This window comes from Ovis canadensis, chromosome 4, assembly GCF_042477335.2.
Source record: "Ovis canadensis isolate MfBH-ARS-UI-01 breed Bighorn chromosome 4, ARS-UI_OviCan_v2, whole genome shotgun sequence".
Taxonomy (NCBI): domain Eukaryota; kingdom Metazoa; phylum Chordata; class Mammalia; order Artiodactyla; family Bovidae; genus Ovis; species Ovis canadensis.
This window is the reverse complement of record NC_091248.1, coordinates 107,815,742-107,838,193: the sequence shown is the minus strand read 5'-3', so window position 1 is coordinate 107,838,193 and position 22,452 is coordinate 107,815,742. Positions and strand designations below refer to the sequence as shown.

At 47.4% G+C, this 22,452-nt stretch overlaps 1 protein-coding gene across 2 annotated transcripts in view; it reads right to left on the bottom strand.

The window, feature by feature from the left end:
• The window catches only part of CCDC136 (coiled-coil domain containing 136), a 28,095-nt gene extending 15,350 nt beyond the window's left edge, over positions 1-12,745 (bottom strand). Inside the window, exons 1-8 of one of the 2 annotated variants that reach the window (XM_069586945.1) lie at positions 12,604-12,745; positions 11,705-11,812; positions 9,893-10,144; positions 9,735-9,809; positions 3,650-3,973; positions 1,330-1,441; positions 571-739; positions 181-321 (exon numbers count right to left, since the gene is read on the bottom strand). In XM_069586945.1, coding sequence (XP_069443046.1) covers positions 181-321; positions 571-739; positions 1,330-1,441; positions 3,650-3,973; positions 9,735-9,809; positions 9,893-10,144; positions 11,705-11,812; positions 12,604-12,661 — 1,239 coding nt within the window. In that variant the 5' untranslated portion in view covers positions 12,662-12,745. The remainder of the gene's footprint in view (positions 1-180; positions 322-570; positions 740-1,329; positions 1,442-3,649; positions 3,974-9,734; positions 9,810-9,892; positions 10,145-11,704; positions 11,813-12,603) is intronic. The other variant, XM_069586946.1, reaches the window with a different exon arrangement.
• Between the last annotated feature and the right edge of the window lie 9,707 nt (positions 12,746-22,452).

Below are 22,452 nucleotides of genomic sequence, written 5' to 3'. Positions count from 1 at the left end.
TACCATTCTAGAATGCAATGCTGTGTGACTTCTCCACTTGCTCTCCAGTTGACCATATCCCTGGCTGCAGGCCAAGAATCAGTAGAGCGCAGCCCGCCTCTGCCTTCATCCTCCCTGGAAGTGGCAACTCCAATCAGGCCCTTCTGCCCTCCCCTGGTGCCCGGCCCTATCCGTGTTTACCTGGGTGACGCTGTGGGACGTCTGAAACCGAAGCACCTCATTCTGTGCACACTTTAGCTCCCTCTGCAGCCGCTTCTGCTCCTCCTCACTGGTCCGGCGATGGTGATGTAGCTCTTGCAACTCACAAGTCAATTTCTTACACTGTGTGGGAAATGGAACAGGAAGCCTGAATTACTACAGGGACCATATGCACTCCAGGAATGGACCTAGGCAGAGTATGGCAGTCCTTTTACTGGAACATTCCATGAAAGGCACACAAGTGAGACCCCAGAGTCTGATCTCTTGCCATAGCACCTGTCTCCCTGGTTAGCCTTGTGTCTAAGGAGATGCTGCTGACACAGGCCAGGAGAAGGTAAGAGAGAGGCAGTGAAGGAGCTGGCCTTTCCCTACCTTGCTCTGCATGTCATGCATCTGCTCCTTGGCTCCCAGTAGCTGCTGCCGCAACAAATGCATTCCAGGATCGGGCTCCAGGAAATCCTCTTCTGAGGTCTGAGACTCTGCTGACCTCATAGTCCGTAGCGTTTGGGACTCCAGCCATCTTTCTGTTGCTCTTCGTGTCCTGTAATTCAGAACCCCAAAGCCACGTTTGGGAGAATGCTCTGCCCAGCACCACCTGCGAAGTATGCCTGGTCCTGATGCCTTCATTTTAGGCAAAAGACAGTTAAGGAGACTTCTCTTGTGATTTACCTCTCAAATACACTTGAAGGATGACAGAAAAAGTCCCCAGCATCTCAACCTGCAAAGGCATGTCTGGTTCTGGGAGACCCTAAGGGTACTAGTCCAGTCAGGCTCCAGGCTGGGACTGGAGTCAAACCAGCTCCAGTTTGGAGGCAATGCGTCCTTTGACTGGATCAAGTCTGGGAGGACAACAAAGGAATTGCTTCTCCTCTGCTCCAGAGCAGAGCCAACCAGACCTAACTGCCTGGAGTGGAAGAAAATGAAATTTCAGAACTTGCCCAGCTCTAGTCCTGAGACATCTGGTTGGATCCCCATACCTGCTTCTCAGCAGTATTCAAACCCTTCAGATACCATGGGAAGGACCAGCTCTCCCACAGTGGAGGAAGGCAGGGGAGCCTGACATCTGCCTTCTCCAGTCCTACTCAGGGAATAGCCCTGTCCTAAAGAGCCCTGTGAGCCTGTGGGCTGTACCTCTCACTCTCCAGATCTGCAAGCTGCCCTGTGAGGCTGCTGTTGCTCTCCTGCAGGGCCCGGTACTCCTCGTTCAGGAAGTGGTAGCGTTCCCGCAGTTGCTGCAACTCTTCTGCAGAGGACAGGCAGAGAGGTGAGACCCCCAGGGAGGAAGCACAGATGACCAGCCCCCAGTTTTCCAGCCTAGAAATCTGGCTGTGGAAAACTGAAGTTTCTTTTTCTAGAGACAGATGAGATACCCCATGCAGAGGTTTAGAAGATGGGGCCCGGAAAGTTTCAAGTTGCAATGGGTCTTTGTCCTCTCAGTGTGCTGCTCATCTTTTCAAATTCCCAGAAGACTGGCCCTGGGTGTCCATCTTCAAAACTTCAACCAAGAGGGCTGGGGTTGGGGGGTGGAGGTGGCAGGGGAAATAAGCAAAACCAACCAAGACAGTGTCTTCAGATTTTCAGCTTTTGAGGGTTTAATTAATTGTGAGGGTTTTTGGTTTATTGTATTTAAAGCTCCCATTCAACTGTTTATGGTTAGGGTCCTTACACTTTTAGTACAAAAAGCTGAGAGTGTGAACTGCCAGTCCTCGGCTTTCAGAGACAACCCAGGCATCCTTGCATTTCTTGTTGTCCTTTTACTTCTTTTATCATCGTACCCAATCCATCGGCCTGCACATGGTCAAGAATTCTTTCTAATGATCTTTTTTATCTGCTGATGAAAAAGCCCACCACAACCGAACCCACAAATCATACATCCACAAGTGTCAGCAGAGATCTGGTTAAAATGCCCCAGCACAAATCCTAAGTTCCATATACCAATACTCTTTCATGATGTGAACATAGAAACACACATATCTGCTTTTTCATGATTAAGAATTAATTCTCTCAGAATACTAATTCTGCTGATGTTTAAAGAACACTAACTTGCTCCAATTAGAGCCCAAGGCCTATCTTTCCTGCTGTAAGAGTCAACACCCTGACATTCACTTTTAGTGTTCCTTCTTTAGTCCAATCAAAAGTCTTCGGCATACTCCAGTTTACCGTAGAAGGAAGGAAGGAAACTCATCTTTAATAAAAGCTAACCATGTGCTAAGCATTAGACCGGATGATTCCCGCCTTGGAGTTAGTTGTATGTGAGTGCTTTCAGCATACTAGGCATTTCATTTAATCCCCAAAATAGCCCTATAAGGTTTTCTTTCTTTCTTCTTTTTTAAATAAACTTTTAATGTTAGAATAGTTTTTGATTTACAGAAAAGTTGCAAAGATAGTGCAGAATTCCCTGGGAGTATTTTTACCCAGCTTCCCCTCTTATTAACATCTTTCCATGGGTACATCTGTCATGAGTAAGGAATGAACACTGGTACATTACTGTTAACTAAACTCTATACTTTATTCAGATTTTTCTACGTTTTCCCTAAGGTCCTTTTCCTGTTCCAGAATCCCATCCAACTATAAAGTTTTATTAATCAATTTTCACAGCTATGGAAACCATGAGATAATAACCAGGCTAAGTTTATCCTGCTAATTAGCAGAGCTGAGATTCTGAACAGCCCAAGCCTTCCCACTGTGTTAGCCTCCTTCTCAGAGTATATCAGTCCAAAGGCGCTTCTGAGAGGCCTATTACAGCTGGGAAAACTTGCAGTTCTTTTGATTCCTTGTTGACTGCCTTTGCTTGACCTGGCCTAGTACAGGGCCTCCCATTATACTCAGATCATAAATCTAGCCTCAGAATAAAGGCAAAGTCTCTGATGTCATGAAGCCTAGCAACTCACTGGGAGACTCTGAGCAGAGCTCTAAGCTTTTGTGTACCTCATGTATTACTGGAAATAACCTCTGTTCCTCTCCAGCTGTCTTGTGCTCTGGTTTGTTGCCCCCTAAAACTTCTACTTGGGGAGAGCTGTGTGCTATGCTGTGCTTAGTTGCTCAATCATGTCCAACTCTTTGTGACCCCATGGACTGCAGTCCTACCAGGCTCCTCTGTCCAAGGGGCTTCTCCAGGCAAGAATACTGGAGTGGGTTGCCATGCCCTCCACTCAGATTCTTTACCATCTGAGCCACTAGGGAAGCAGGAAGGGCTTTAGCACAGGCAAATCAACAAATGTACAATGGCTCTGTGAGGAAGAATTCTCAGGGGACATCTCCATGGTGCTGTTTCTTATACCATCATAGACTGGTTACGTGACCTCAAGCTTTTCTCTCTCACAGTCTTGAATCCCACCTAGAAGTTTCTTCTACAGGTTCCCAATTCATGATCTAAGCCCACCTTCTTGCAGCCTGGCTCCCTTTGCTTGATTTGACTCATAGACCGGGAGGAGGGCTTGCCTTCTCATACCTTGCATCTCAGAGAAATCTGAGAGACTGAAACTACTGGAAGGGTCAGAGTTCTTCATGTCTATTTCTGCACGGAGGGAGGTGATCTCCATCTCATACTCTCCTCGGATTCGGTCCATGTCCTCGAGTTCATTCTGCATCCGGCAGATGTCCTCCTGCAGGGAGGCTATGTCACTGTCGTGTTCAGTCGCGGAGTCCTCCGCTGCTTGCCGCAGAGTCTGGATCTCAGCCCGGGCTAAATGCAACTCCTGTTCTATTTCCTTAAGTTCACATTCTTTTTCACGCTCTAACAGGGAAATTTCCTCCCGCAGGGACCGCAGCTCACCTGCAAAGCCCAAAGATGATATTGAGATGATCAAGAGGATAACCGACTGTATTCTAGAGGCACAAAGTTAAAAGGCAGGTTTATTTCTTATCTGGAAACTCCTGACAACCAGGTCTCTACCCCATCAGAGAAGTATAGCTTCACCTGATGTGGAATAAAGGGAATACCTAAGAGAACAGAGTCAATCTAGGTAGTAAGGTGCAACAGGAAAGCAGATCTTGAGGCTCTGCATGAAAAACAAATTAGGCCAAAAAAACAAACAAAACAAACCCCCAAAGACAAACAAACAACAACAAAAAACAAATTAGGCTACCCCAAACAAAAAGTATTAGGTACTTCTAAGAAATCATCTAACAGTTAAAGACCAGACCTAATTTTCAGCATTTTACTTATGCCCTGCTGCTGCTGCTGCTGCTGCTGCTGCTAAGTCGCTTCAATCGTGTCCAACTCTGTGTGACCCCACAGACGGCAGCCTACCAGGCTCCTCCATCCTTGGGATTCTCCAGGCAAGATTGCTGGAGTGGCTTGCCATTTCCTTCTCCAATGCATGAAAGTGAAAAGTGAAAGTGAAGTCGCTCAGTCATGTCTGACTCTTCACGACCCCATGGACTACAGCCTACCAGGCTCTTCCATCCACGGGAGTTTCCAGGCGAGAGTACTGGATTGGGTTGCCATTGCCTTCTCCGACTCATGCCCTGAGTCTTCCCAAAAAGTATCTACTAAAAAAACACTTATAGACTATTCTCATCTATTCAGCCTTGGAGCTTAGAAATTACAGAGGCTCAGATTTTCCACAAACTGCTTGTGTAAGTACTGGTCCCAAAACAATGTGTATTTAGAGCTCACAGCTGAAATTCAAATGTAAGCTCACGGCAAGGTAATCAAACAATGGGGAAATAAACTAGATGCCAATCAATAAGGGATTGTTTAAACTGAAGAAGATGAAATAGAATATTGGCTGCCATTTAAAAGAAAGTGGCAGATCTATAGAGAAAATATGAAAGGGTTTCCATAATATACTAACTAGAAAGAAAAATGAGCTGTAAAATACATGGTATTATCTCATTTTTGCAAAAATATTTCTATGTATAATATATAACACAAATATATAAAGACACAGAAAAAGATCTGGAAAGATAGAAGTCCTCAACTGTAAAACACTGTTGCTGCTAAGAAATGATTCAGCATGTGAGAGGGACTTTTACTTTCCACATTATATATATCACCGCTTTGATACTTTTCACAACAAACCTATATTTTATAATATGTTTTAACGTACAAAATAAACATGTCAGAGCTCTCAGTATCTGTGGAGCATCTCAGGGTTTCTGAACAGAGGTACCCATTGGGAATCAGGAGAACCTAAACGTGGAACAAGAGTAAAAGATATTGCCACCAATACAGAATTCAAATTTAGGGGGTCAGGATTAGGAAATTAGGATTGAGTTAAGAGGGTCAGGACCTTCCCACAAACTCTTTGCAAACCCTCTCCCTAATCCTTGCACCCAACTCCCTTCAGATTTCAACCTTCCCTAGCCTCTCCCCGCACCTTCTCAAAAAATTAAGCAAAGTCCTTCATTAAATGCTCTCATAGCCCCTTGTACTTTGCAGTGTGTGTGTTATTAAAACGCTGGCCTCCCCTTCACTTGTAAGCTTCATGAAGACAGGAATCATGTCTGTTTTGCTCACCATTATAGCTCCAGGATCTGCCAGAGACCCTAACATAATGCACTCAATAAATATTTGCTGTATACATGCATAAATGAGGCAGGGGATACCTCTAGTTCACAAACTTTTACTGAGGACCACAGGTGCAGAATTGTATGTTTGGCTATTAAAAAACAAACAAACAAACAAAAAAACCCCACTAGAACAGAAAATGGAGGTTTGAGAAGAAAAACTTGGACATACTACAGACATAAATGCTGAGCTGATGGGGAGTCCGGAGGCATGGGGGAAGGTCTCTAGCCCTACACTGCCAAGCTCACAGGTGCGATTCTGGGCACACCTTTTCCCAGCCTTCCTCTCTCTACAAGCATCCTAGCTGTCTCCTCTACTTAGTCTATTCAACAAGTATTAGTTGATCACCTCTGTGCCAAGCCCAAACATCCCTGCTCAGATTCTCTGACTTCCTTCCTTTTTGAAGGAAACAAAGTCCTTGCTCTTTTTACTACTGAACAGTCTGCCCCTTGGAGCATATAGCCTAGTGGGGGAGACACACAAGTCATCGGCCATTAGGATAAAGGCCCGGGTGGGTTTTCTGTTAGAACCCTTCACTTCCCCACTCTGCCCCTGATGTTCAGGTTCAAGTATCCCTGAGGTTTTCCTCTATGTCTTAAAAAAAAAAAAGACATTCTCAGATCCACTGAAGAATGGCGAAGGGTCCCTCTCAACCTTGAAAAGCTCTTAATTGGAAACACACAGGGGCAGGGAGGTGGCGCTTGCAGAGGGGTGGAGCTTGCGGGCACCAGGGAGGACCTTATCGGGAGGCTGGGCGGGGCTCACTGGGGCGGCCTCCCTAGGAGTTGGAAAGGCCGGACTGGGCTGCTGAAGAGCCGGCGCCGGTTGACAGTGAGACTGGGGCCGTCGGGGCGACCCCGAAGGCCCTGGAGCCGGGCGAGGGGCACAGAAAAATCAGTTCTCACTCACTGCTTATGGCCTCCATCTCACTGGCCCGCCCCTCACCAAGAGGTCTCTCTGGGGGGGGGGGGGGGGGCCCTCCCGCCGCCGGCCGGTCCCAGCCCCCGAGGGGCTGTGGCGGCCGGAACGGCCTCTCAACACCAGCTACCTCTGAGGCCGCGCGCGCCCCCTCTTGGCGGAAACGGGCAACGCGCGTGCGCAAGGACTCCGCGGGGTGGGGTTTGGGCGCCTTCCCCAAACCTTCCCTCATAGCTCAGTGGGTAAAGAATCTATCTGAAAGGGAGGAGACCAAGGTTCGATTCCTGAGTCGGGAAGATCCCCTGGCAAAGGAAATGGCAACCCACTGCAGAATTCTGGCCTGGAGAATCCCATGGACAGAGGAGCCTGACAAGCTACAGTCCATGGGGTTGCAAAATTTGGACACGACTTAGTGACTAAACCACCAGCACCCAGACCTGCAGCATTCCCCCCACCGCCGCCCCATCCCACCCCTGCGCTAAGGTGAGGTCTAACGCTCTAGCAGATCCTTTCTTTCACCATACCAACATGATCCAGTGTGACCCATCCCCCAAAAACAAAACACCAGCTGTCCCCTGACTTCCTTTCCGTTGTTTCTCTGCTTCTCTCCAAGACATGACTACTGGAATTATGCGTACTCACCTTCTCCATTTCACTTCCCCTTTCCTCTTCAAGCTCAGTACAGTCAGGCTTCTATCTTCACTGAAACGTCTCAGAGCCCTCCATCTTGCCCAATCCAATGGCCATCTTACTTAGCAACTTTTGACAGTGCTGATCACTGTCTCCTTGAAGCACTTTCTGCTCTTGGCTTCCAGGTCACCAAATGCTCCAGTGGTTCCTCGTACTTCAGTCTCTATTCATTTCTCCTTGCCTGTGAGACTTTTAACTTCCAGAGCAGACCCTTTTCTCTCCTTTTCCTGAATCTCTCCATGTGATTTCACTGTGATCTCCCATGGATTCAAATGTAATCTATATGCTAATGATGCCCAAATTTATATCTCCAGTCTTGACTCTCCCCTGGTTCTAGATTCATATATCCAACAGCTGCCTTTAATATATTTACTTAGATGTCAATAGCCATTTCAAACTCAACATGTAGAAAATATGTCTTAAAGAGTTCTCCTAGCCCTGAAATTTGTTCCTTGTCAAGTTGTTCCCAATCCAGTAGATGACACCACCATCCATTCAGTTTCTCAAGGCAAAGTCATCTTTCATGCCTCTCTTATCCCCCCATCCAATTCAGCAAGTCCTGAGAGCTCTAAATTTCAAGTTGTATTCTCAGTCATCTCCATTTCTCCTGCTCTAATCCAAGCAACCACCATTTCTTTGCTGGACTATTGCAATTATTTGCTGACCAGACTCAACTGCTTTGACTCTCTTCTTGTCATTCAATTTCCACAGAGTAGCCAAAGCATTCTTTTAAGAATGTAAAGTGGATCATATCCCTCCAGCCCTGGCTAATACCCTCCCATGTTTTCCACTATACTTAGAATACAAGTCAAACCTCTCAGCTGACTTATAAAGTCCTCTGTAATCTGAACTCTCCCACTTCTCAGAACTCTCTCTTAGCAAAATCCTCCACATGCACTTTGCTCCAGCCACGATGTCCCTCAAACACATGAAGCTTATTCTTGCCTCTGAGCTTCTGCAGTTGCTAGTTCACCTGCCTGGTGTGCACGTCCCTCAGATATTCTTCATGATTCAGGTCTTAGCTCAAATGTCCCTTTCTCAGACATTTCTAACTACTTTATCAAAAATATACTTCCATCTTACCCCCATCCATATCATATTGTTATATTTTCTTCCTAGCATTTATTGTTATATTTTATTCCTGAACTGATGGTGTTTGTCTGTTTTCTGCCTTTCCCATCAGAATGTACTCTTCATTAGGGCAGGGATCTGATCTATGTTGTCCATAGCTAGTCCTCCAAGTATACAAGCACTCAATAAATGGTTGATAAAGCATATAAGTCAGCCCTATTTTACAGCTAAGGAACTGAGCCTCAGAAAGATAAAAGTGACTTGCTCAATATCACAAAGCTTGTTATGTGCCAGAACTGGGCTCAAGAATCTAGGTGACCTGAGAACAATGCTCACACTCTTTCCCCAGAGCAACATGGCTCCTGCAGTTTCTCTCCCTCCCTGAATGGCAATCCACTCCAGAATTCTTGCCTGGAGAATCCCATGGACAGAGGAACCTGGTGGGCTACAGTCCATGGGGTCACAAAGAGTCGGACACAACTGAGCGACTAACACTTTTACCTCCCCTCCCACCTCAGCGCCTTTATTGTCTACTTTTCCTGTTATATTTTCTACCTTTGCTTACGTCTTCTTTCCCTCCTTCTCTCCCACCTTGGCTTGCTCTCTCCAGGCCTGCTTGCCAGCCTTCCTTATTTTTCCATTTATACTTCTCTTTTGGCTTGATCTCAGTTCTGCCTGGAGACTCCCTGCAGTTTTCTAGGGCAGCTCCCCCAAATCTTCCCAAAGCCCACAGATGTAACAAAACCTGCCTCTTTATTTCATGGCACAGTGGACTGTAGGATGCTTGCCTTGCTGCTTCCCAGAGACATGGGCTTTAGAAAAAAAAGGGCTTTGGGGGCCAGTAGCTCGGTCCTAGGTAGCAAGAGAAACGTTCTCATCTGCTTCCCTTAAAAGATGCACTGAGTCCCCTCCTGTCACTTCTCACTGGCTCACCACTCTTCCCATGATGCTCTTGGAGGGATGGGGGGAAAGGTAATATGGTTTGTAATTCAACCCTGACTACATGCCCCTGGCACTAACCAGGAAAACAAAGAAAAAGGGATGAGAAGGGGAGAGACTGAGGGGAGAAGAGGGAGTTAGCCTCAAGGAAAGGGAGTGAAATGGGAGGGCAAGAAAAGGGAAGGAAGAGGGGAACACAAGAGTCAGTTAGAGGTGCAAAAAAAAAAAAAAAAGGAAATTAAGAGGGTAATGGAGAGATGAGGAGAAAAGGGTAAAAATAGTAGAAGAAACTGAGGAGGAAGTACCGAGTTCGGCTCCATTGGTCTGCTGTGCCTCTGCTAAACCCTCAAGACACAAGTACTTGGATGATCGCCTACCCGCCAGTCCAAGTGCGAGGACTTACCCTGGAGCTGCTGGATCTGCTTAGTGAACACCTCTGCCTGCTGGGCGCTGGCCAGCCGCTCGTCCTCCAGGAGCCCTGCAGGGACAGGGGAGCTGATGTCAGGGTGGGGACCCAGTGTCTTTGGGACCAAGCCCTCCAGTCCCATCGCAGGAGCTCACCCTGCAGCTCCAGAGAGTCATCTTCGTGCTGCCCTGCCAGCTCCCGGGTCTCCTCCAGTTCTGCCACCAGCCGCAGCACCTGAGCCCTCAGCTCCTCCAGCTCCGTCTCCGTGAGGCTCAGGCCTCGGTGCTTGCTAACCGACAGGGAGCCTGCGTTGCCGCCTTTCTGCCCTGGATCATCCTCTTCTTCCATCTCTTCTTCCTCCTCCTCCTCCTCTTCCTCCTCGTAGAGAGCTGGGAGTAACACTTCCCCTAGGAGAGACCCCCGCAACATCCCGCCAGCGAGTAAGAGCCAACTTTCTTACACAGTCCTTAGAGGGCCCTCCACCTCACTGTCCTTAGAGGGCAGAGATGGTATAATAGTGCCACCTGGTGTTCCCCAAGGAGCCTCTGGGCAGCACCTGCATGCCTGAGGGGCCCTGAGGTGTGAGAGTCAAGTTTGGAGGTATCCATCCCCCTCCCAGGCACTTCCTGGACCAATATTGCCTCTGGGGCCTCCAAGGACTGCCTTCAGGTGGACTGAACAGCCAGGGACTGGCTTGCACAAGGATACCTTGCTTCTTCTATCCTTGTCTCTGGGCACAAGTAGTCAAGAAAGGATTCAGACACTGGGTGTGTCTTTAAGCCAAACAGGGCAAGAATTACAGTTTGGGGGTTTGTACAAAGTTTACAAACGATCCAGGTGGCTTGTGAGAAACTAGCCTTTCCATTATATGAAAGTGTTGCCTGTCAGTAGGCAGAGAAAGAGAACATCTGAATGAAATGATCTAAAGGATTTACTGGACAAACACTGGGGCCCTTCCAAACATATTCCATTGAATAGACTTTTTGAAATTTTCTACCAAGTCCACTTTTCTTTTCCCTGCTGAGTGTCTGGGGGTCTCACTTCCTCCCCTGCTGACCACAAGGCAGTTTTTAGGGGGAAGTCATAGGTTGTACTTGTGTGTAAAAGAAAGCCTGCCATTTTAATGAGTTAAGAAACTGGGGTGTGTTGGTCCCCAGTCTCTGGCTGGCAAGCACCCCCTCCTTTACTGCAATGCAGTTTCTCTAAATAGCAAAACCTTATCTGGATGGCAATTGTTTTAAAATTCTGAGTCTCTGGCCTGGTTTTGTCCAGTAACCACAGCCTAAGATTCATCTGGGACCCCTGGCATCATCTGTCTCCCCGGGGTCAGTGGAGGGGGGGGGAAGGGGCAAGATTGTCCCCACTAGATGTGCACAGGGACCTGGGGACCCTTCACGGGAAGTCCTGGCAACAGGACTAGCACCCTTCTAGCATCCTCCTGGTGTTGGCAACAACTGCCAAGTCGCATGGGTGTTGTGGGAATACACATGTGTTGGGAGGTTGGCCTTTTCAGCAGCCCCCTTCCCAGGCTCCCTCTTTCAGGCAGTAAGATAGCCTAGAGAACCAAAGCCACCAGGCTTCCATTTGAAGTCAGTGGTGGCAGCACCAGAAAGACAGTTCACGTGCTCACTTCCCTGCTTTTCAAAATAAGAGACAGCTTGGGATCTGGGTCGGGAGGCAGAGAGAACAAACCCCCTGCTGAAAGGCTGCTTCAAAGCTCTGTCCAAAGAGGCCTCTTTCTCTGTCTGGCAGCTCCCTCGGGACACACAACCTGGTTAGCTGGTGATTAGAACCCCAAAAGGATGTACCTTGAACTTCCCTCAAAACCTGAGCCCTGAGGAGGGCTAGCGGGTGCTGAGCTGAACTAGGGGGAAGGTGTGTGTCCTGGCTCAGAGTTCTGGAGGGTCAGAGGGAGGAAGGAAAATTGGGTGAGGGAGAAGGAAAGAAAGCTTTACAGGAAAACTCACCCTCCATAGCTTGCATCCCCCGCCGTTCCAAAGACCCCCAGCGTTGGCCCTTCTTCCTCTCACAACCCTCCGACACCTCATAGGAGCCTAAAGTGGTCACTGTGGGTCCTGTGAGCAAGGAGAGAGAGGGATTGTGGGGTGCCAGGGTGGCTGGGGTGAGGCAGGGAGGGGAAGGGACACACCTTCTAGCCCTTCGGAGCCCTGGGGGTTTTTATCCCGGTGGAAGTACTTGGCTCACTCTGCCAGGCACTGCGACTCCTCTCCCCAAGCTGCCCCTTAGGCTGGGCCTCTGGGGACCCCGCCCTGCCCTGCCCATCCTCCTCTGCAACCTCTGTTCCAGGCTCCTCTCCCTCGCACAGGTAGAAAGGGTGTGTGTCTCTTTAGCCCAGAGGGGACAGAGGGGGAAGATGGACAAGGATGGCAGAGGGTGGGAGCAAGTAAAGAGGCTGAAAGGGTGAGGTAGTGCGCCTAAGGGGAAGGTGGGGAGGGGGCCGGCGATGGCTGGCGGGGGTCGTGTGGACCGGACCCCCTCCCCTCCCCTCCATCTCTCCCTAGACTTCGTCCACCCCACCCGCGCCCCGCGCTCAGAAGCTTTAGGGGTGCGAGCGGGTGCAGGATCTATAGAGCCCCTAGGGCTGGAAGCAGTATGAGGCTGGAGAGTCGAGATTGAGAAGGCTCAGGGCAGGGAATGCCAAGGAGGATGCGGCCGGTGTGGGGAAGACCCAGCCGGGAAAGATGGAGACCGGGCCCGGGTGGGGGGCGGGAGGGAGGGAGGAGGAAGACTTCGGCCGTCAAGGTGGGGAGTAGCGGAGGGGGGAGAGGCCGTGGGGGTCTGGGGGGAGGAGAGATGGAGAAGAGGAAGGAGAGGCAGTGGAGAGGTGAAGGAGGGGCGCTCTGACCTGGGCCCGGGCAGCTCCAGCCCGAGGCGCCCGCGCCGGCCCCGGCGCCCGCCTCCATGGCCGCTCTCGCCACCGCCGCTGCCGCTGCCGCCGCCGCCGCCGCCACCGCCGCCGCCGCAGCCGCGAGGCCGGGTACCGGAGCCGGGTGGGCAGGGGAGGGAGGGCGGGCCGGCCGAGGGGGCGGGGCCTGGCCGGGCCACCTGACACCGCCCCCGCCGCCGCCCGCCCGGAAGCCGGTCGGCCGCCGCAGCTCCGGAGTTCGCCGAGGCCGAGCGAGCGGGAGATGGGAGGAGACCCGCGCGGAGAGTGCGAGCAGCCAGGAGTCGGCTGCGCGAGGAGACCCACTCTGCTCCGTGTGCCAGGATCCCGTCTAGCTCGGTGATGAGGCAGGAAAACCAAAAGGATGGACGGATCCTCCCGGCTTGTTTCCTGCAAACACGCGGATGCTTTTCCACTCCCCTGGCTCCCTATGGCGCAGGGCGCGCCCCCCAGCTCTGCAGTCGGCGCGGACCCCGGCCACCCGCCCCAGAACTGCGTGAGGGCAGGAGCGGGGAAACTGAGGCCAGGATACATGAACTCGGGGCCCTGATCCCTCTGTTGTCCGTGCGTGCGCCCCTCACCAAGCCAGAAGCAGGGACCCTCTTAGGAGGGGCGGCTCCGTGGCCCTACACTGTCCTTAGTGTCCGAAGGCCGCCTTTCTCCACCGCTTGCCTTCCCACGAGCCCTACTCCCGGTGGGCTGCGAGAATGACCCCCACTCATCATGCACGCATAGCCTGTTCAGGGTGGGCACTGCTGATTTACAGTTAAAAATGGGAGATGTGAAACTTACGCGGGCTTATTTCACTTAACTTCATCATTCATTCAAGGAACGTCTACCAGGGGCCAGGTCTTGAAGAAACAATTGTTCTCACATCTCTGAAGGTCTTAGCTAGGAAAAATATGGGTACACTTGAGAACTGGGGCGTCCCAGGACATCCAGAAAAGCACTGGGAGATTCCTAAGCCAGGGACACACACCAATCCTTTCTCTCACCCATCCACTCACAAGGTCTTTGGCATATATTGTCTTTGTCACCGCCACAGGCTCCCAGGTTCACGAGCCCTCCATATTCTTCAGGGGAGAACCTTTCTTCACCTGGACATCCCCTACTTACCCTTCAACACTCAGCAGGGAGTCATCCCTAGGCAGCCCTTCCTGATGCCCCCTCCCACCCCATTATACACACCCTCTCCTCCTTTCTCTCTAGGGCATTGCCAGTCACTCAGGGTTGTCAAGGTCAGATTTTCAATTTTCTGTCTGCCCATTTTCTTGAAGACTGGGAGTTAACATGGTCTTCTGTATATCTCTGCTGTTGCTGCGGCTGCTAAGTCACTTCAGTCATGTCCGACTGTGCGACCCCATAGACAGCAGCCCACCAGGCTCCCCCGTCCCTGGGATTCTCAAGGCAAGAACACTGGAGTGGGTTGCCATTTCCTTCTCCAATGCATGAAAGTGAAGAGTGAAAGTGAAGTTGCTCAGTCGTGTCCGACTCTTAGCAACCCCATGGACTACAGCCCACCAGGCTCCTGTGTCCATGGGATTTCCCAGGCAAGAGTACTGGAGTGGGGTGCCATTGCCTTCTCCTAGCATCTGACAAATTCTCTTACACGTAGAATGAATGAGTAAAGGTAAATCTCCTAACTTCACATCTGTATACTCTGCTTATCATTTAGTATATAATCTCACACTCAAGGAGTTCAGTGTTACCTGTTAACAATAATGTTGCCTCTCAGCCTCTGTCTGTCTCTTTCCCTCCCGCCACACCCTGCCTTCTCTCCTCACCTTTCTTCCTCCCTCTCATACTCCCAGCCCAGTATGTGCTCAGGGAGATGGTGAGCACAGATCAAGATGTTTCTTGTGCTCCCTGGGGGATAGGGCTCCACTCCAGGCCTGTGGTTAATGTGATCCAGCTGTGGGGAAAGACTGCTGAGCAAGTCCACCCAGACCCCTTGCAGAAGGACTGCTGCAGACTTTAAGTTTGTCAAAACTTGGGGAGCAGAGTGCTTGTCAGGGATGGTGGAAAGGGGTTGGCATCAGGGAGATGAAGGGCATAGGGTTCCCAGAAATGACGGAGTCTAATGCTGGAAGCAGAGTGACTCTTTGTTCTGCACCAGCCCAGCTCCTTCTGGTTCTGACTGACCAGCAGGGTCAGTTGGCAGACCTTGACTGCTGACCTCTTGGCTAATAGAGGGAGGGACTGGGAAGGCAGTTGTCAACTGTAACATCCAAGGGTCCAGGCTCTCCTCAGGGAACTCTGATCCTGAGTATTAGGACTAATCTCTCCTTGGCTCCTGGGTGCAGGTCATCATTTACCCTTGATTTGAGGAGTATTCAGAGGACACCTGAACCAATCTATTCTAGGGACCCAAATGTGGGTAATCCCTGAGCAGAACAGTACTGGGTTGAATGTGAGAGTGGAGATAGGAGGCAGGAAGTATGGGGGGAAGTGGACTGTGGTCGAGAGATGCATCTCTGAAGGGCTTGGAGTGCTGGGAATGCCAGCCAGGTGATCAGCTTAGGGGGATGATCTGAATTAATCCTCATAATCCCTGGACCCAGGACTCAGCCTCCCTCCTAATCCCATCCCAGCAGATTATCCTCTCTGAGGACTGATGCAGCCATTTATCCCCATTTACCCTTATTTCTAAATACCTAGATCCTTTCATTAAAAAAAAAAAGAAAATATTTTAAAGATGCATAAAGTACAATACAGAAAGTAACATAATAAATATCCATGCACTCACCACTGAAATCTAACAACTGCTCATTTCTTGACACATTTGATTCAGATAGCCCATCTGTTATATATTTACTTAAATATATGTATTTATAAACAATGGACAATATATTGTCACTCTGGTTATTTAACTTATATGCAGAGTATATCATGTAAAATGCTGAAATGGATGAATCACAAGCTGGAGTCAAGATTGACAGGAGAAATACCAACAACCTCAGGTATGCAGGGGGTATCACTTTAACGGCAGAGAGTCAAGAGGAACTAAAGAGCTTCTTGATGAAGGTGAAAGAGGAGAGTGAAAAAGCTGGCTTAAAACTTGACATTCAAAAAAACAAAGATCATGGCATCTGGTCCTATCACTTCATGGCAAATAGATGGGGGAAATGTGGAAACAGTGTCAGATTTCATTTTCTTGGTCTCCAAAATCACTGCAGATGGTGACTGTAGCCACAAAATTAAAAGACACTTGCTCCTTGGAAGAATATCTATGACAAATCTGCTGCTGCGGCAGTCGTGTCCGACTCTGTGCGATCCCATAGATAGCAGCCCACCAGGCTCCTCCATCACTGGGATTCTCCAGGCAAGAACACTGGAGTGGGTTGCCATTTCCTTCTCCAATGCATGAAAGTGAAAAGTGAAAGTGAAGCCTTTCAGTTGCTTCCGACTCTGCGATCCCATGGATGGCAGCCTACCAGGCTCCTCTGTCCCTGGCACTCTCCAGGCAAGAACACTGGAGTGGGTTGCCATTTCCTTCTCCAGTGCATGAAAGTGAAAAGTGAAAGTGAAGCCTTTCAGTTGTGTCCGACTCTGTGATCCCATGGACGGCAGCCTACCAGGCTCCTCTGTCCCTGGCACTCTCCAGGCAAGAACACTGGAGTGGGTTGCCATTTCCTTCTCCAATGCATGAAAGTGAAAAGTGAAAGTGAAGCCTTTCAGTTGTGTCCGACTCTGTGCGATCCCATGGATGGCAGCCTACCAGGCTCCTCCAACCATGGGATTTTCCAGGCAAGAGTACTGGAGTGGGTCGCCATTGCCTTCTCCAATCACAAATCTAGACAGTATATCAAAAAGCAGAGATATCACTTTGCCAACAAAGGTCCATCTAGTCAAAGCTATGAATTTTCCAGTAGTCATGTATGGGTGTTAGAGTTGGACTATAAAGAAAGCTGAGCACTGAAGAATTGTTGCTTTTGAACTGTGGTGTTGGAGCAGACTCTTGAGAGTCCCTTGGACAGCAAGGAGATCCAACCAGTCAATCCTAAAGGAGATCAGTCCTGGGTGTTCATTGGAAGGACTCATGCTGAAGCTCCGATACTTTGGGACTTGATGCGAAGAATGGACTCATTGGAAAAGACCCTGATGCTGGGAAAGATTGAGAGCAAGAGGAGAAGCAGGCGACAGAGGATGAGATGGTTGGATTGCATCACTGACTCAATGGAAATGAGTTTGAGCAAACTCCAGGAGATAGTGAAGAACAGGAAAGCCGGCATGCTGTAGTTTATGGGGGTCACAAAGAGTCAGACACGACTTAGTGACTGAACAACAACAAACAATAGACAATACTGGTTTGTGTGCTTTAAAAATATATTTATTTTTTAAAATTTAATTAATTTATTTTACTTTACAATATTGTATTAGTTTTGCCATACATTGACTTGAATCCGCCATGAGTGTACACGTGTTCCCCATCCTGAACCCCCCTCCCACCTTCCTCGCCATCCCATCCCTCTGGGTCATCCCAGTGCACCAGCCCCGAGCACCCTGTCTCATGCATCGAACCTGGACTGGAGATTTGTTTCACATATGATAATTCACATGTTTCAGTGCCATTCTCCCAGATCATCCCACCCTTACCCTATCCCACAGAGTCCAAAAGACTGTTCTGTACATCTGTGTCTCATTTGCTGTCTCACATACAGGGTTATCGTTACCATCTTTCTAAATTTCATATAATGTGTTAGTATACTGTATTGGTGTTTTTCTTTCTGGCTTACTTCACTCTGTATAATAAGCTCTAGTTTCATCCACCTCATTAGAACTGATTCAAATGTATTCTTTTTTAAATGCAAACATTCATGTTTTTTCATATAGTACCAGTTCATAAATTTTAACTGCTGAATACTGTTTCATGGTTTGAATATACCACAATCTGTTTATCCATTCTTCTGCTAATGAGCATTTAAGACGTTTTCAGTGTTCCAGATCGTAAGCAATGCTGTGATAAACAGTGCTGCATGTGCCTCTTTGGCATATATGTAGGCACTTCTCTAAGGTAGATACCTAGAAGTAGACTTTGTGGATCATAGGATACATGCACCTTAAACTTTACAACGGATTGCCAAATTGTTCTATAAAGCAGCAGGACCAATTTACATTCCACCAGCAGTGGCTTTCAGTGCTTGTTTAGATTGACGAACATATTTATCAGTCTCTTTGCTCATCATTGCTTCTCGCATTTCATGCCTTTCTTCTTATTTCAGTTTCCTTCTTATGAAGTATATCCTTTGGTGGCATTTCAGACATCTCTGAGTGGCAAACATTCTCAGTCTTTGTGTTAAAAGATCTTTTATTTCAAAACACAAATGGCAATTTAGTGGGCATAGATTTTTAGGCTGACAGTTTTCTCTTGGCCTTTTGAAGATATTCTATTTTTTCTATAATATTTTGCAGTGAATAAGAAGTCAACTGCCAATATAATTGTCCTTCTAGGCGAACAGGCTTTTTTTTTTTTTCTGGTTGCTTTTAAGGTTTTTATTTTTCTATTCAATATTCTGCAGTTTCACCACAATCTGTTTATAAGCTCAGTTTCAACTTGAGAACTGTGTCTTTCTTCTTTTTGGAAAATTATGGATCATTATCTATTGGAATATTACATTCCCTCATCCTCTCTCTTTCAGAAACTTTATATACATATAAACTTTATATGTATATAACTGAAATCAGATTGATTATATTCTTTGCAGCCAAAGATGGAGAAGCTCTATACAGTCAGCAAAAACAAGACCAGGAGCTGACTGGGGCTCAGATCATGAACTCCTTATTGCCAAATTCAGACTGAAATTGAAGAAAGTAGAGAAAACCACTAGACCATTCAGGTATGACCTAAATCAAATCCCTTATGATTATACAGTGGAAGTGAGAAATAGATTTAAGGGACTAGATCTGATAGATAGAATGCCTGATGAACTATGGATTGAGGTTTGTGACATTGTACAGGAGACAGGGATCAAGACCATCCCCATGGAAAAGAAATGCAAAAAAGCAAAATGGCTGTCTGGGGAGGGCTTACAAATAGCTGTGAAAAGAAGAGAAGCAAAAAGCAAAGAAGAAAAGGAAAAATATAAGCATCTGAATGCAGAGTTCCAAAGAATAGCAAGAAGAGGTAAGAAAGCCTCCTTCACTGATCAATGCAAAGAAATAGAGGAAAACAACACAATGGGAAAGACTAGAGATCTCTTCAAGAAAATTAGAGATACCAAGGGAACATTTCATGCAAAGATGGGCTCGATAAAGGACAGAAATGGTCTGGACCTAACCGAAGCAGAAGATATTAAGAAGAGGTGGCAAGAATACCCAGAAAAACTGTACAAAAAAGATCTTCACGACCAAGATAATCACGATGGTGTGATCACTCACCTAGAGCCAGACATCCTGGAATGTGAAGTCAAGTGGGCCTTAGAAAGCATCACTATGAACAAAGCTAGTGGAGGTGATGGAATTCCAGTTGAGTTATCTCAAATCCTGAACGATGATGCTGTGAAAGTGCTGCACTCAATATGCCAGCAAATTTGGAAAACTAAGCAGTGGCCACAGGACTGGAAAAGATCAGTTTTCATTCCAACCCCAAAGAAAGGCAATGCCAAAGAATGCTCAAACTACCGCACAATTTCACTTTTCTCACATGCTAAAGTAATGCTCAAAATTCTGAAAGCCAGGCTTCAGCAGTACATGAACCATGAACTTCCAGATGTTCAAGCTGGTTTTAGAAAAGGCAGAGGAACCAGAGATCAAATTGCCAACATCCGCTGGATCATGGAAAAAGCAAGAGAGTTCCAGAAAAACATCTATTTCTTCTTTATTGACCATGCCAAAGCCTTTGACTGTGTGGATCACAATAAACTGGAAAATTCTGAAAGAGATGGGAATACCAAACCACCTGACCTGCCTCTTGAGAAATCTGTATCCAGGTCAGGAAGCAACAGTTAGAACTGGACATGGAACAACAGACTAGTTCCAAATAGGAAAAGGAGTACGTCAAGGCTGTATATTGTCACCCTGCTTATTTAACTTTGATGCAGAGTACATCATGAGAAACACTAGACTGGAAGAAGCACAAGCCGGAATCAAGATTGCCGGAAGAAATATCAATAACCTCACATATGCAGATAACGCCACCCTTATGGCAGAAAGTGAAGAGGAACTAAAAAGCTTCTTGATGAAAGTGAAAGAGGAGAGTGAAAAAGTTGGCTTAAAGCTCAACATTCAGAAAACTAAGATCATGGCATCTGGTCCCATCAGTTCATGGGAAATAGATGGGGAAACAGTGGAAACAGTGACGGACTTTAGTTTTGGGGGCTCCAAAATCACTGCAGATGGTGATTGCAGCCATGAAATTAAAAGACGCTTACTCCTTGGAAGGAAAGTTATGACCAACCTAGGTAGCATTTTCAAAAGCAGAGACATTACTTTGCCAACAAGGGTCTGTCTAGTCAAGGCTATGGTATTTCCAGTGGTCATGTATGGATGTGAGAGTTGGACTGTGAAGAAAGCTGAGCGCCAAAGAATTGATGCTTTTGAACTGTGGTGTTGGAGAAGATTCTTGAGAGTCCCCTGGATTGCAAGGAGATCCAACCAGTCCATTCTGAAGGAGATCAGTCCTGGGTGTTCTTTGGAAGGAATGATGCTAAAGCTGAAACTCCAGTACTTTGGCCACCTCATGCAAAGAGTTGACTCATTAGAAAAGACTCTGATGCTGGGAAAGATTGGGGGCAGGAGGAGAAGGGGACGACAGAGGATGAGATGGCTGGATGGCATCACCGACCCTATGGACGTAAGTTTGAGTGAACTCTGGGAGTTGGTGATGGCCTGGCATGCTGTGATTCATGGGGTCGCAAAGAGTCGGACACGACTGAGCGACTGAACTGAACCGAACTGAAACTTTATATGTATAATATAACAGTACATTGCATTTATCAGTTTACTTCAGTTGCAGAGTCATGTCTGACTCTGAGACCCCATGGACTGCAGCACACCAGGCTTCCTTGTCCATCACCAACTCCCGGAGCTTGCTCAAATTCACATCCATCACTTCGGTGATGCCATCCAACCATCTCATCCTCCGTCGTCCCCTTCTCCTCCTGCCTTCAATCTTTCCCAGCATCAGAGTCTTTTCCAAAGAGTCATTTCTTCGCATCAGGTGGCCAAAGTATTGGAATTTCAGCTTCAGCATCAGTCCTTCCAATGAATACTCAGGACTGATTCCCTTTAGGATGGACTGGTTGGATCTCCTGGCAGTCCAAGGGACTCTTAAGAGCTTTCCACAGTTTGTTGTGATCCACACAGTGAAAGACTTTGGCATAGTCAATAAAGCAGAAGTAGATATTTTTCTGGGACTCTTTTGCTTTTTCCATGATTCAGCGGATGTTGGCAATTTGATCTCTGGTTCCTCTGCCTTTTCTAGATCCAGCTTGAACATCTGGAAATTCACAGTTCACGTATTGTTGAAGCCTGGCTTGGAGGATTTGAGCATTACTTTGCTAGTGTGTGATGTGAGTGCAATTGTGTGGTAGTTTGAGGATTCTTTGGCATTGCTTTCTTTGGGATTGGAATGAAAACTGACCTTTCCCAGTCCTCTTTCTTATGAAGTATATCCTTTGGTGGCATTTCAGTGAAAGTCTTTGAAAGTGAAAGTGAAAGTTGCTCAGTCACGTCCTACTCTTTGTGACCCCATGGACTGTATAGTCCATGGAATTCTCCAGGCCAGAATACTGGAGTGGGTATTTCCCTTCTCCAGGAGATCTCCCCAACTAAGGGATCAAACCCAGGTCTCCCACATAGTAGGCAGATTCTTTACCAGTTGAACCACCAAGGAAGCCCAGAAATACTGGAGTGGATAGCCTATCCTTTCTCCAGCGCATCTTCCTGACCCAAGAATCAAACAGGTGTCTCCTGCATTGCAGGCAGATTCTTTACCAACTGAGCTATCAGAGAAGCCCAGAAGTCTTTCATATTTTGTATTTCATTACTTTCCCCTTTCCCCCCTTATTTTCATCAGCCTCATCTTCCGGTTCATCAACTCTCTTTCCAGCTGGGTCAAGTCTACTGTTTAATGCATTGAGTCTTTAGTGGTATAGCTTTCATTTCCTAAAGTTTTGTTTTTTTTTTCCCTCAATGAGCTGCTTTTCTTCACAGTGCAATATTTTCATTATTGTTTACTTTCTTGTCTTTCATCTTTAACACTTTTAAGAAAACTTGTACAGTGCTTGTCATATTTTTCTATTATGCACCGTTCTTAGTGTGTTAATTGTTCTGTCTGCTGTGTCTGCCAATTCTTCCTTATGATGGAATTGCTTTCTTGTCTAGCTTTGAATATTTTATTAAGAATTCTTTTTCAGTAGGTGTTTTTGACTTGTCACTTTTTGGTGAGATTTCCATTTATTTAGTGAGATATACCTCGGGTTATGAAACATGCTTGGAGAGCTCTTTCCTGCTTTCTGTGGCTGTGTGGTATTCCCAGGGATTCCTGTGGTATTCCTTTGCGGTATTCCCAGGGAGTCCTGTGGTATTCCTAGGGATTTTCCTAAACCAATTTATATTGAGTTTCTTGGCTTGAGGATTCAGCATCATGCAGATATACCCAGAGGCAACACAGCATCTTCTCAGGCTTGGAGTTCAGTTTCTCAGAGCTGACTTTATTTCTCCCCCTTTTTTCTCTGCTTCCTTGAACTGAGGTGTGCCATTTTTAGTCTTCCTGCATGGATAAGGTAGATCTTCAATGTTCTAAACTTTAACATAGAGGGTTCAGTCCCAGCTCTTTGTCTCTGCTGGGCTGAGGGGACATAGCCTAGA